The sequence below is a fragment of the Canis lupus genome, chromosome 38 (genome assembly GCF_003254725.2).
Source record: "Canis lupus dingo isolate Sandy chromosome 38, ASM325472v2, whole genome shotgun sequence".
In the NCBI taxonomy this organism is placed as follows: Eukaryota; Metazoa; Chordata; class Mammalia; order Carnivora; family Canidae; genus Canis; species Canis lupus.
This window is the reverse complement of record NC_064280.1, coordinates 23,532,135-23,546,526: the sequence shown is the minus strand read 5'-3', so window position 1 is coordinate 23,546,526 and position 14,392 is coordinate 23,532,135. Positions and strand designations below refer to the sequence as shown.

Here is a 14,392-nt window from a genome sequence, read left to right as displayed (position 1 = left end):
GATTGTTGGACCACTGACCAGGAGTCGGGGCAAAGGCATAGTCGTTTTTCATTTCTTTGGTCCACTTTTTAAAATTCTAAATGCACGTAGGTGATGAGAGAGAGGAAGGGAAGCCAAGGACGAAGCAAAGCTGATACACCCACACGCACCCACCCAGCCCCGTCCGGCCTTTGGCCAAGTGTGACATTCCTCAGGCACTTCTGGCTGCCCTAAAACTAACGGGAGGAAAAAACCCAAACCGTTAATTAATAGAGATCACAGTCCGGCAAGACAGGAGTCTCCCTCAGTTTGCCAATGTCTCAGTGATTTACAAAGAAAAAGCTTTCTTATCCACAGGCTAAACCTCAGAGACCCGTAACTCCATTTCCTGGAGCCTTAACATCACTCTCCCGTCCACGAGTGATGTGGAAACTGAGGCAGGAGTCAATGTAAACAGAGATAAATTTCTTTAGGATCTGTAGCCTATGGACAAGGACCCGCGATGGGAGGAATACCCCGGTCCTGGGGGAAGGTCCCGATTGTCTTAATGTTGACAACTTGCTAGAGGGAAAAACCACTCTAGCTTGACAATGGCAGGGCCTCCAGCGTCCTGACGGTCTTGAGCTTATCAAAGTCCTTTTGGACACCCCCTTTTTCCCTTAGCTCCCCCGTACTCCCAAATACATAATCCTCCATCCCTCACAACCCCCGGGCAGCAGCTCTTTCTGCCCGTGGTCCGTCCCCCCGTGCGTTGGTAAAATCACCTTTATTGCACCAAAGACTTCTCGAGAATTCTTTCCTGGCCATCGGCTCCAGACCTCGCCAACCTTCCAAAACTACATCATAGGGACAGAGGAGCATCGTTCCCACTTCCCTGTGTTTGGGGCTGTAGTGTGTGTGTCTTCTGCTGGAGAGACGACAGAGGGCATCACTCCACAGGAGCTAGTTTCCTCCACAGGGAAAAGGAAACAGCCTGAAGCCTGATAGCCCTGTCCTGGGTCTCCTCCCTCTGGCCTCCCTCCAGTCCTTCCCCTCTTCATGCTAGCAGAGCTCAATGCGTCCACCTAAACTGCACGAAAGTCTGCAGTAAAGAGTCAGGGCACCGGCCAGACCCTCCTGGGTTTCTCTGGTCTCCTTCCTGCACATTTAGGGGTTTTTCAAGCCCAGAGTTCAAAGCCACAAACCTGGTTCCAGTGAATCCCATCAGTTTTCTCCACCTTTTGCATGCGGGCCCCTTCTTTCCTGCAAGTCAGCCAGCGGGTGGCCACCATGCCACGTGCCGACTGCTTCCTTTTATTTGACATCTCGGGGTGACAATTCTCCAAATTGCACCCACTGTACAATATAGAAAAAAAAGCTTTGTAGACAAAGTATTTAGCAGGCCCTCAACTCTTCTAGAAGCTTCCTTGCTCTACCAGAATTTGCAGGGTTCATTACGAGCTGATTAGCCGATTGTGCTTACCCGTGAAAAATTGCCCCAGCATCTCCTAGTGACAGCCCGGGTCGCTCTCTCTGTGAACAGGAAAGGAGGATGTCGCGGTTGGTGACTCACTCCTCCTTCATGGCCTCGCTTAAGGGGCCCTGGAGGCGGCTGCCCCGCAGTGAAGCTGCTGCCTCGGGAAGGTCTAACGCCCCAAGTGCATTCAGATGTTTGAAAAAAAAAAAAAAATGAAACAAATGATTATTTAGCTCGAACTCACGGTGACTAAGATGTTTAAGAGAGAGCTGCTGTGCTCCTCGCACGAGGGAAACAGAAAGCTACAGACCTGGGTGGGAGGAGTCTCAGAGGAGCTCCTGGGGCCTCTGGGGCTGGGCCCGCCCGGCCTGGCCCCGTCACTCGTCACTCTGCGAGGCCATTTTCTTATCTCGGGAAGTAGATTCTTCGCTTCCCGGAGATTGCAGTGGCCGCAGCCCAGTTCCTGAGAGCTGCCCTGATTTGTCTGCCTCCTGGAACCACACGGATACTGATCGGCACCCTTCTGAAGAAGACCTCAAGATCTGAGCTTCTGGGGAGAACCTTCAGCGAGGTAGGTCCAGCCGGAGAGCTGCGCAGGAGATGCGGGTCCTCAGGGGATCCCGGGATCCCAGGATCCCAGGATCACAGGATCCCTGGATCACCGGAAGCGGGCAGCTCTCCAGTCCTTGTGGGGGGAGGGTGCAGGGGGGGCATCCCCTGGATTCTGCAAGGTGGGCACCTCGGTGCCTTCATTCTAATCCTTCCACTACGTGGGGCAATAACGTCCACCTGTGACTCTCACAGATTTTAAAATTCACTCTGCAGGTGTTTATGATGCGAGCTGATAGTTAGAAGCGGGCCTTGGCTTTCCTGCCTGGAGGGAGCCCAGGAAACGTGCTGCCTGTGTTGGGAGCCCAGGGAGGGGACAGGACGGTGTCAGAAAAAAGTATTATGCAATGATGTTAAATAAGAAAACACATATGGACACAAAACCCTATTCTATGGTATTATACCAGGGTCACAGGACAGGAGCACAGCCCCCCCCCCACCCCCCCAGCAGCAGCAGCTCAGGCTCCTGGGGCCCCGGCACAGCACACGGGCCCTCGCCCTCTCCCAGGTGCTGTGGCCCCACTCGGCCCACGAGGCGGGGGTCACTTGAGGTCCCGACAGGCCTGCTGCTCCCCTTCTTCACGGCACACCGTGGGGGAGTCTGTAGGAAAGACATGGTTGGAGACAAATCTGTAGCCACATTTTGGGATTACTTCAGTCTCTCCATAGAGCTTGGTACCCAGACACTTCGTGTAGTATAATGTTTTAAATATTAGTTTCAGGACTTCCTAAGGGTTAGATCAAGCTTTTCATCCAAGCCTAACACAGTGTTGGTCAACTTTTCTAAGTATTTTCTGCTGCTTTTCTTGCTTTGTTCAGTAACTGACAAGCTAGAATCAAACAGTCATCGTGATTTTGTCCATTTTTCCTAGTAGTTCTCTCAATTGTTAACATATATTATATATATGAATATAGGTAGAGAGAAGCATGCTGCATAACACTATCCATAATATAAATATATAAGCTCATAATACATAATAGGATTAAAACTGTTCCATCCTTCTGGAATATAAACTTTCTATCATCCTGCAGTGAAACTCCAGTTCTGATTAAAACCTTTGTCTTAGGGTCTATTTAAAGCTACACTGACACAGAAACACTACTGTGCTTAGCATTTCTACGTACAACTTCTTGGAACTATTTTTTTTTAGACTTTTAATTACTTTTTATCAATGACACATGTGTAGTTTTTCTTTTTTTAAATCCAGTTTTGAAATGTTGCCTTTTAGTAGGTTTATGACTTTTGTACACTGGGTGAAATGCTGTATTTTGACTAATTTATAACACTTATCTGTAGTGTTTATTCTGCGCTTTCTTCTTCTCCAATAGTTTTGGATTCGTGTCTCTAACGCCTCTTAACTGGCAAGTACCCAGTGAACACACATCCTCCTTCTCCCCAGTCCGCCCCGCTGTGTTGATCTACTTCCTGTTTCTCTTCAGTTAGGGCTTTATTTATTTTTAAGATATTGAAAGAGGCAATCAAAGTCTTGTTCTCACTTACTTTTTTTTTTAAATTTTTTATTTATTTATGATGGTCACAGAGAGAGAGAGAGAGAGAGAGAGAGAGAGGCAGAGACACAGGCAGAGGGAGAAGCAGGCTCCATGCACCGGGAGCCCCACGTGGGATTTGATCCCGGGTCTCCAGGATCGCGCCCTGGGCCAAAGGCAGGCGCCAAACCGCTGCGCCACCCAGGGATCCCTCACTTACTTTTTAATCTGCAGCTTTTTCGTTTTGTTTTGTTTTGTTTTCCCCGACCTCATTTATTTTCTTGGAGAATACTATTTCCAAAGCACTGCTGGGTCGGTGTCTCTGGGTCGCCAATCTTCTCCTTTCTGTGCTGGTCAAGATCAGGGCTTGATCCGTCGCCCATTGCCTTTCAATGCCATCGGAACTAGCCACAAAATTCTGGTCTCAAAATTATTTTTCCTTCATGTTGACAACACTTCTCTGAAAACTTTGGGTTCACATATGTTTTGAAATTCGGAACGTGAGTGAATTAGGAAAGGCTGTCTGGAACATGGAAGACTCCTAAGTCTGGGAAACGAACTAGGGGTGGTGGAAGGGGAGGAGGGCGGGGGGTGGGGGTGAGTGGGTGACGGGCACTGAGGGGGGCACTTGACGGGATGAGCACTGGGTGTTATTCCGTATGTTGGCAAATTGAACACCAATAAAAAATAAATTTATTATTAAAAAAATTAAAATTAAAATTAAAAAAAGGCTGTCTGATGCACACACCACATCTTGTGTCTTATATAGTTCATCTAAGTCCATATAAGTAAGATCTGAGTCCTGACTCTTGGCTTCACAGGCATCCATAGTCCTGTAGCAATGATGTGGGAAACAAAGGCAGAAGGCGACGTAGATAAAATTACACATCCTTATAACCTGCAGCCCACTGACAAATAACTGAGGCAGGCAGAGGTAACGTTCCTCCTGGAAGCTCCCAGCTGTCTTCATGATAATGCGTTGCTAGAGGGAAGATCAACCTTGGCTTGGCCGTGGCTAGGCCTCCAGGATCCTGTGCATCTTCTTTACTATATGAAAATCCTTTTGGAACTTCCTTGAGCTTTACTTCCTCTCACCCCAAACTATATAATCAGTCACCCCTCACAACCCCGGAGCAGCAGCTCTTTCTGCCCAAGGGTCCTGTCCCCTTGCTTTAGTAAAACCACCTTTTTTGCACCAAAGATGTCTCTAGAATTTTTTCTTGGCTCTGGGCTCCAGGCCTCAACAACTCTACTCAAAACCACATCAACAAGACCCAGGAGCACTTGCACTAAGATGGAATTAAAAAAAAAAAAAAATTCTATGTAGGCTCCTGAGATCTCACATCACATATTTTTCTAATAAATTTTGTCACCAAATTGACACACTTGTACAATGTGCAGTCACGCGCACCCACACAACTTTTGCTTTCACGTTTTTTGAGAGATTTCAAAAGTGCAGACATGGAATTTGGGTGAGATACTATATAAAGGTACTCCCTGCCATTTTTGCTGTTGAAAATCTGATTTTGAAACTTTGTAAGTGATCTTCTCTTTTCCTCTGGAAATTAAATTTTTCTTGCTGTTTTGGGTATTTCTCAGTTTCTCTGCATTATGTCCTGATGTGGGTTTTTCCTTCACTCTGTTGGCCAGTCCCTCTGAGGATGTTCCTGTTATTTTATTCTAGGAAGTGTATCTCATTCTTTCTTTAAATATTTTCTGTCTTTCATTTTATATTTCACTCTTTTAACAGCAAACAGCATGTGGGCATGGACACTTTGACCTGCCCTGACATGTCTGACATGCACTTTCTATCTTCTATTTCTGAATCCATTCTGTCTTCTGGTGGGACAGTTTTCAATCTCATCTTACAAATCACCACATGATCATATTCTAGGAGCTAAGTCCTCCAAACTCCAAAGTCTAAGCTGTTAACCACCATCTTCCACTTACAGAGTCATGTGTTGAGGAAAGGTATCAGAGAAAAGAAATTACAAAAAAGGCATTTTTCACAAATAATGGTTTTCATAAGTAGAATTACATTCAGAGTTTAGGATTATGTGAAAATATCTGACATAAGAATATGATTGGATTCAGGCTGAACACGTCTGCACGTTCACCTAATTTGCTAGAATTTGAAGTTAGGTTATACTAGTTTCATGAACACCATGTATTCTCTAGATTTACCATTTAGAAAAAAGGTAAGAAGTACATTCCATGTAGACAGCCTGAAATAGCAGGATGCTATGTATGCATCTGGAGCTTAAATATGAAAAATAGAAAAGGGGAGAAGTCAGAAAAAGACATTATTCTGGGTGCCTGGGTGGCTCAGCAGTTGAATGTCTGCCTTCAGCTCAGGTTGTGATCCCAGGGTCCTGGGATCGAGACCCTGCTTCTCCCTCTGCCTATGTCTCTGCCTCTCTCTCTGTGTATCTCATGAATATTTATAAATAAATAAAATCTTTTAAAAAAGGAAAAGAAAGAGACATTATTCAAGACCTCCAAGCCAGGCTTGATATCAAGGAATACTTCCTAAGGAAAGCAGGGAAATACCAAAGGGTTTCAAAAACACTAGAAGTGCAGTTTATGGAGAGAGAAGTGAGGAGAGAAATTAGCCTGAAAGGAGGAAATTCAGGCAACGATGAAATAGTCCTGGCCAACCAGTGCTGTGATTCTGCGGGAGAGAGCAGATAGATGTCCCACGGGAGGTCGAGGGGCCAGAGGCCTCGAGAACGTGGGCTGAGCTGAGCCCCAGGAAGAGAGGATGCATGATGGGCTGACTCGGGAGGAGCCAGCTGTGCGGGGCCGAGGACCCGGCGTGGTGGGAGGACAGTTGCGGGGGGTGAGAGGCTGCAGCCCACTCTGCACGCGGCCCCTTCAGCCAGAGCGGGCGGCCCAGTCAGGAGCCAGCGGGTGGGCATCCAAGGAGAGACGCAGTCCCAACACGGGATGGGAGGGGGGGCGGGTACTCCGATGCCCTGTAGCCCACATGCCACGCAGGGCGACAACTGCCTCCTTCCACACTTCCTGCCGCCACACCCATTGCGACCCAACTCAACTGTCATTATTAAAAGGAGAGAATTTCGTAGAAGTCCCAAATATAGCTCAAGCCATATATATGAGTCCCAATATAGTTCTCAACCCATTTTCCACAGTGACACCTGGAAATTCAGTTCTTCTTTGTCACACACACTCGAGGATGACAGCCCGGCATGGGCCACTCACTGACGTAGACACAACCAGGCTTTTACCTCTTGCAGATCAAAGTCTAACGCCCTGCGGTATTTTTCTCTTCCAGGTTCAGCCACACGTGGAGATGGAGGGTGAGTACAAGAAGATTATTCTGCTGAAAGGACTGGAGCCCATCAATGACTACCAGTTTAGCATAGTCAAGTCCGTACTGGCCCGCGATTTGGGACTGACCGCAAACATGCAAGAAGAATATAACAAGGTCAAGATTGCCGACCTGATGGAAAAGAAGTTCCCAGGGGTTGCCTGCGTGAACAAGCTAATAGACCTGTTCAAGGAAATGCCATCACTTACGGACATTGTCAAACAACTTAGAAATGAGAAGGTAAAAGGTAATAAGGAAGATCCCACACCCATCTGTTCCACCTTGACCCCCCTCCCCAAACTGAGTACAAGAGCACTTGGTGGCGGCTGGTGTACCCCTTTACCAGGGCACGGCTCCGCAGCCAGGAGGTCAGGGGCTGCCAAGGCCAACAGGCTGGCAGCCTGGGGCATCCCCTTTCCTGTGAGAGGGACGGACCTATGCTGGAGGGTGCATGTGGGGTGATGCCTTAGAAAAATCACAAGGGGGCAGCCCAGGTGGCGCGGCGGTTTAGCGCCGCCTTCTGCCCAGGGCGTGATCCTGGAGACCCGGGATCAAGTCCCACATCGGGCTCCCTGCATGGAGCCTGCTTCTCCCTCTGCCTGTGTCTCTGCCTCTCTCTCTCTCTATCTCTGTCTCTCATGAATAAATAAATAAAATCTTTACAAAAAAGGAAAAATCACAAAATAATCACTTATTTTAAAATAATTGCATGAAACCAATGAATGTACCTGTTCTACTAACACTGTTTGCCACGTGATCACTTCCTCTCTAGCAACAAAGGTATAACAACTTACCATAAAGCCTGCCTCTCAGAGAGGGGGACTCAGCATACTAAAATAAACTTAAAAAAAAAAAAGTCCAAAGGCCAATGGCACCATTTTGTCACAATCTGTAGCGTATTTCCTTTCGTTGGTTTCTGTAATTTTAAGGGATCTTTTGAAGAACATGAGCAAGCAGTCAGTATCATGAAAACCTTGGATTTCTTTTTTTTTTTTTAAGAAAACGATGGGAGAACAGGGCTGGGAGAGGGTGGGGTTGGGGCACCTGGGAGCCCACGCTCACTGCATGGGAAGGGAGAACAGGAGCCGCTGAGGAGCCGGCCGCGCTCGCCCCAGCCTGCGGTGCTGCGGGGTCGGGGCTGGGGCCGGGGGCCTGGGCACAGCAGGGCAGGGGGCAGGGGCGCACCTAGATCCCCGGCAGGGGCCCAGGGGACTTAGCTTGGAAACCGCTCCATCTCTGGCTTCATCGTGTCCTCCTTGTCTGTGTATCAGCTGCGAAGAAAACCAAAGCAACAGAAGAAACTCCAAGGAGAAAGAGGCCGCGGGAAGGAGCGGGCCCTGCTCCACACGCCCCGACCGCAGGCAGCGCGGTGCCGCGTGGGGGAGCCGAGGGGACCAGGAAGACTCAGGTAAGTTGAGGAGGGACAGTGGGCACCGGGTGTCAAGAAAGGAGCTTTGCCGAGGCCCTTGCTGCTTCCTAATATCCTAACGGTGCGGATTTGCCAAATTGAGGCATCATGGGTCACGGGCCTGGTGCCGGGCGAAGAGGGAGGCGCCCAGAAATGCCATCCAGGCCCCTGCGGCGGAGACGTGCTGACCTCGTGGCCCTTCTAGGATGGGCTCCCGGTCAGTGGGGAGCACGGCTCGTGCACCGTCGCGACCTCGATCGCCTGTCGTCTAGAGCTGTCCCCTTCCCCCCGGGGGGCTGTGTGTGCTTTAGGTGTCATCTCTGCCAGCTCTGACCCCTGCCTGTCTCTGGAGGTGACAGGCGGGGGCATCCTGGGGTTTCTAAGGACATCACGTGCCATATGAGAAGAACCTACCACAAAATAATGGAACTATGTTGTGTTTCATTTAGCACAGGCGACTGCTAACAGGAAAATTACATTGCTTTCAGAAAAGAAACACGGCCACCAAAGAACTGGCTTCGACAAAAAAGAATAAGGGGTTCGGGCCGCCGACTCAGCCCACCTGCCATTCAGGAGCCAACCCGTCCGCAGCCACGGGCTTTATGGGCTTGCTTCCGCAGCCCCACACCTCATCGTCGACGCCCTGGGCCGCGGCCTTCCCCGAGGTACCCCCGCCCCGTTCTCCTTGCCGGGCTCCCGTCAACCCACCAACAGCCACTGCTGTCCATCGTGGGCACACCAACTCGCTTGGGCCCAAGTGCTTCCCTTGTTGTGGGTCAACCGGTCACATGAAGAGAAGCCACCGCCACACAGAGGACAGTGGTGGTCGCCGTATGTCCCGCCCCGGGCCAGACCAGTCCAAGTATTTCTAGTCTGTGGGGGGCAAATGGTTTGGCTCCAAGTTCTCTGGGCCCAACACCCATCCCTCCCTCCATACTTCCTGCGCAGACAAGGGGGCTTCCTCTTCATGGCAGGATTCGAGAAATGCTGTGGGTACGTGGTTCTAGCCACAACTCCTGTCCTGAGCCAAGTAGACTAGGGGACTTGGAGCCACCGCGTGCCCTTCTCACTACTTGTCACAACTGTTTCCTGAGCAGAGGTGACATGGGTTGGATCCTCAACATGACCCCGGACACACCGAAAACTGTGATCTCTGAGGCTCGCGTGGGCGCCACTCCTCACCTTCAGGGCTGTCAGCGTTCTTCACTCGCTCTTTCTTCTCTTTAATCTTTTAAGACTAAACGGGAGGAGGATATAGTCGAATAAAAGATTTGAATCTGTTCCTTAGGGCAGGGCTCTCGTCGTCCCCAGTTCTGTGCCGCTCTTGCTGGGGACCATGCTTTCATTCTTCTGAGGGCAGAGGGACGGGCCCTTCTGTTGAAATGCAGGGTCTGGACTCCACGCCACCGCCCGCTACCTGACACTTGCTGCCGAGCTACCAGCCCCTTAGCTTTTCCCTTTTGTGAGGCGATTCCTCTGCAGCCTGGCTCCAGCTCCACATACCCGTGGGGGCCCCTCTTGGTCCCAATGTTATCACTGAGGTTTCACACGTGAGAAAGTGACCGGTATTCATCCCCTAGGTCTGTTTCCCTGCTTCTGTCCCCCACAGAACCAGATGGTGCAGGGCCAACATCAAGGCGCCGCGAGAGGACGTGTCCTTCAGAAGGACCCCCTGACAGTCCTGGTTCTGAAGGCAACGGAGCCCTTCGAGTACGAGTGCCCAGAGGAGGGGAGAAGCAGAATGTTTCACGCTACGGTGGCCACCTCCAGTCAGTTTTTCCAAGTGAAGGTCTTAAACAGCAACCTGAAGGAGAAGTTCACCAAGGAGAATATCCTTACCATCTCAGACTACTTCGAATGCAAGGGAATCCTCGAGATAAACAAAACCTCATACGTGTACGAGGCTGATCCTTTCCAAGTGATTGCGGTCCCAAACAGCATCACCAAAAGAGCAAATGAAACCCCCAAGATTGATAACCTTTACAAGCAAGCATCGGGAACATTTGTGTATGGATTATTTCCGTTAACTCAGGTAATCCCTTAAAATCGTTTTCATTTTCTCCATCCACACCTGAACGGGAGTGTTAGCCCTTGTGCTGCTCTGTGTACTGACCGGGGGTGGAGCCCGGCTCCGAGCCCTCTCCCTTGACAACAGGTAGGTGGTCGGGTGTGCCGCCCAGCAGGACGCAGGACTGGGGACTCAGGGCTTCCACCCAAGACACCTTCATGCAAGTTCTTTGAAAAAGAGTCACTAGAGCCTTGTCATTTCCCCAGTAATGATTATTTTCATTCAGCCTCTGTGAGCAAAGACAGCACAGGGTATAAATCAGCGTGCGCATGTTCGTAATTGTAGCTCTGTGCTCCTCCACGACTGTATACACGTTTTAAAAAAAAAAAAAAACGCATATATTTTCAATACTAGATTGCCCTAACAAAGATTAATTCTGGTTGTGACACATATTCAGAGTAGAAACTATATTGGCTTGTATTCTCCTGAAGGTGAATGCCTTCAACGTGGACACAACTGACAAAATCATTCAAGGCTGCCTCTTTTCACCTATTTATTTAATATGTCATTTATGAACAGTTTACTGGAGACTAAGGTTTCGTATTGCATGATATTTGGAAGACATGGCGATCGAATTCCATTATATCCCCAAAAGGGGGGAGGGATGGCATGGAGAGTTTTACTGATACGTCATGTCCAAATTCAGGGTCCTCGTTAGTATGATGCATTCAATTCTCCCCAGAATCTACAAACTGCCATGAACTCCCCTGGTAGCTCATATGATCTCATGTGATCCTATATGCTTCATGACCCCATGGGCTTGTCTTCCAGGAGAGCCCCTTAATTTACTTCCATTACTTTCTTACACTGTCTTTAAGAGACCACGTGGTAAGAAATGCATTTATAGAATCGATGGGTTATAACTTAAGAAAGTAAGACTCCATGGATTGTGAACTGCAGGATCCCAGTGGAGATAAGATTTGGAGAAGAGCGGGTAAAAGGAGAAGGTGGAATAAAGAATTAGTGAGCTCCTGGAAGCTTACTTGTTGTATAGAATCTTTATAATGGCCTGAATGAATAGTTGTGGCCAGGTCCATTCCTTTCTGCATGAGGGCAAGAGCTAAGGGAGTCCACCAGAGCTCCCCAATTCCTCTGATTCCAGTCGTTTTAAGGAACCGAAGCTTCCCTTGTGGGGAAGCAGTAGAAAATAGGAAGAAAACTCATTGTTGTAGGATTGCCAGGTAGAAAATGTCTAGAACAAGGAAGGGGAAGAAAATACAAAAGCAGGATAGTAAAGGGCAAGTTCTCTGCGAAGACCTTACCCAAGTTGTATGTGTCTCTGTGCCTATAATTGCTTTTTTACGCCTTGCGGTTACTGTGCCACCAGGGGCTTCCTCATACATATGAAGGTCACTACAAGGTCTTCAGGAACTGAATGTCAGGGACACCTGGGGGGCTCAGTCAGTCAAGCATCAGCCTTCAGCTCAGGTCATGACCTCAGGGTCCTCAGATCAACCCCGCATCAGGCTTTCTGATCAGTGAGGGGTCTGCTTCTCCCTCTCCTTCCATCTGCTGCTTCCCATGCTTGCTCTCTCTCTTGCTCGCTCTCTCTCTCTCTCTCTGTCAAATCAATAAATAAAGCTATTTTTCTATTAAAAAGAAAAAGAAACTGAATGTTAAATTTCTGTGACAGATAAAAGTGAATAGGAAGACGACGATCTACACAATACAGGATAATACAGGAGCGATGGAGGTCTTGGGCACCGGAAGATGGCACAACATCCCGTGCAAGGAAGGAGATAAACTCCGACTCTTCTACTTCCAACTGAAAACCATTGACCAGAAGCTGAAACTGACCTGTGGAACTCACAGCTTCATCCAGGTGGGAACTGGATAGAGGAACGGTAGTTTGCCAAGGATGCAAATAATTTTGTTTAGGTCCTGAGAGCACCAGGTCCCCGTTTTCTTATCCATAGAGTCCAGCAGGTGGGAGGAGAACACAACCTTGCCTTGCATTCACTTTTAGGTGGAGGGTTTTTAAGAGGCTATGAAAAAAAAATGACATTCATGTGGATTTCAAAAGGATATGATACTTGTGCTATATAAGGAAATATTTGAAGAAATTAGGAATGAAGGAAGGCAACTTCTCATAATGGTTGAGAGCAGGGCTTTGTATAGGACAGACCTGATTAGAACCCTGGCTTCAGCAGTCACCGCTTGCCTGACGTTGGGGATGTAGCTTGACTGGTCCTCCAAGGGTCAAAATCTCTAACTCTAGCTAAGTCCCTGACATTATCTAACTGTCCAACACGAAAACGGAAAGAAATCTGCCCTGGTGACTCTTTTTCTTAGCAAAGGAGACATTGGAAAGAACTCTAGGCAAAGGAAATGATGTATGTGTATCCTCAAAAGGGTGAAACAACATGATTTCTCTACACCTGAAATGCCATAGGTGTGGAGACAGTGGGAAGATGGGGCCAGAGAGTAAAAACAGAGGAGTCAGGGCCCGATGGTGTATTTCTTTTGTCAGAAATAAGTGGAAATGGAAAATTCATCGTGAAAATAAGTAACCACTTAAAAAATGGAAAGATTTTATGTAGAAGAATGCTTGACTACTTTGACATCTTAGCAAAAAGTATTCTAGTAACTATCTGGAAAGATGCCAGGTTTGGAGACTGGGGTAGCAAGCAGCAGCAGCATTTGTCAGGTTAGGGGATAATTCTTAAAGTCGTGGCTGGGAACGATATTGCCTCGGAGAAATAATAACATTATAACATGTATATTTATACTAATAAGAAAACACATAGCTGAGCGCTTACTGTGTGCTGGGAACCGAGACAATGATGAAGATACATCATTATTCCCACTTCATTGATAGAGATATTGATTATCATTATTTTTGAAAGACCTGTATTTGCTGGAACTGACATTCCTATGCTGGCCCAGGTGCGTGGGCTCCAGAGTCAGATTCTGGGGCATGCTCCATGGGCAGATCAGACACATAAGAGTGAAGCTTTGGGGAAAAACCGGTCCTTGAGAGTGGCCCGAGGTGAAACACACCACACAAGAATGAAAGAAGTGAGCACAGGTGTCAGAAGTAAAATGGAAAATGTGTATAATAAGCACGAAGAATGAGATTAACGAGGAAGAGGGTCAACAGTGCGAACGCCAGACACAAAACAACCAAGGGGGTCCCAGGACCTTGGACAACTGTATGTTAGATCAAAAGGTACCACACTGTAGTGCAGCGCACATTCTGGCCCACGTGGCACTGGGCTCTCTTTCTTAAGGACATAGGAACATGCACACAGTCACAGAGGTCCACCGTGGAGTTCCTGGTACACTAATTAATGTTAAATTGAGTCCAATAATTAATTTAGAAGTACTGATATATTCATGTAAACCGACGTGGACCAGCACGTCAGTGCCACTTCTCAGATCTCCTGAAGCAAGAATCCCTGACTTTTACCTTAAATCCAGAGCAGTTGTACTGGGAAAAATACTTAACCTTTTGTGACTTCCTGTCCCCTTTCTGCTCCAGTGAGGACTCCCCTTCTTTCACAGTTCCGTCCCACCCTCCTGTAGAGCTCTTACGCTGTTCAGATGGACCCATGGGGGCTCCAGGAAATACCTCCTTTAGGCTCCAGGTAGTGAGGAGGGACAGGGCTCACCACAGGGGGTGCATGGCAGGAGATGGGAGACAGAATGAGCAGCTCTGAGAAAGGACACCGGTGGTAGAAGGAGAAAAAGCAGCAGAGGATCTCATTGTGTCTTTCTCACTCCTCCTTTAAGGTCATCAAGACGAGGAAAACCAAGAAGGAACCAGCCGGCTATGATTTTCAGCTGGAGTTTGATATGATGAACTCCCCTCCAAATCAATTCGTGGCCTATAACAGTGACATTGTTAAAACTGAGAATTTCTTTTAAAAACAGAAGCCGTAGAAATACTGCAGCATATTAATGGCTTTTTATGTCTGAGCTGTAGATTACATTTCTTTATTTTATGAAATTTACTTCTTCTTCTGTATTTTCTAAGCATATTACATTTTGCACCTTATACATTTATGATGCAAACAAATAAAACTGCCTTTTTCAAAGGGCATCGTCTGCCAA

The 14,392-nt window shown here is 48.0% G+C and overlaps 2 protein-coding genes across 4 annotated transcripts in view; one reads left to right on the top strand and one right to left on the bottom strand.

Annotated features, from left to right (window-relative positions):
• LOC112642948 (olfactory receptor 6N2-like) overlaps window positions 1–1,887 on the bottom strand; it is a 25,396-nt gene extending 23,509 nt beyond the window's left edge. The window contains exons 1-2 of one of the 3 annotated variants that reach the window (XR_003125511.3): window positions 1,442–1,704; window positions 1,164–1,314 (exon numbers count right to left, since the gene is read on the bottom strand). The gene's annotated coding sequence lies outside the window, so the exon portion shown is untranslated. Of the gene's footprint in view, window positions 1–1,163; window positions 1,315–1,441; window positions 1,705–1,745 lie in introns of those variants that run through there. The other 2 variants (XM_025420701.3, XR_003125510.3) reach the window with 2 other exon arrangements.
• On the top strand, window positions 1,806–14,392 carry MNDA (myeloid cell nuclear differentiation antigen). The gene is made up of 7 exons (XM_025420700.3): window positions 1,806–2,006; window positions 6,828–7,110; window positions 8,135–8,271; window positions 8,760–8,936; window positions 9,881–10,303; window positions 11,973–12,161; window positions 14,072–14,392. The coding sequence occupies exons 2-7, from the start codon at window positions 6,846–6,848 to the stop codon at window positions 14,204–14,206; spliced, it is 1,326 nt and encodes a 441-aa protein (XP_025276485.1). The 5' UTR covers window positions 1,806–2,006; window positions 6,828–6,845; the 3' UTR covers window positions 14,207–14,392.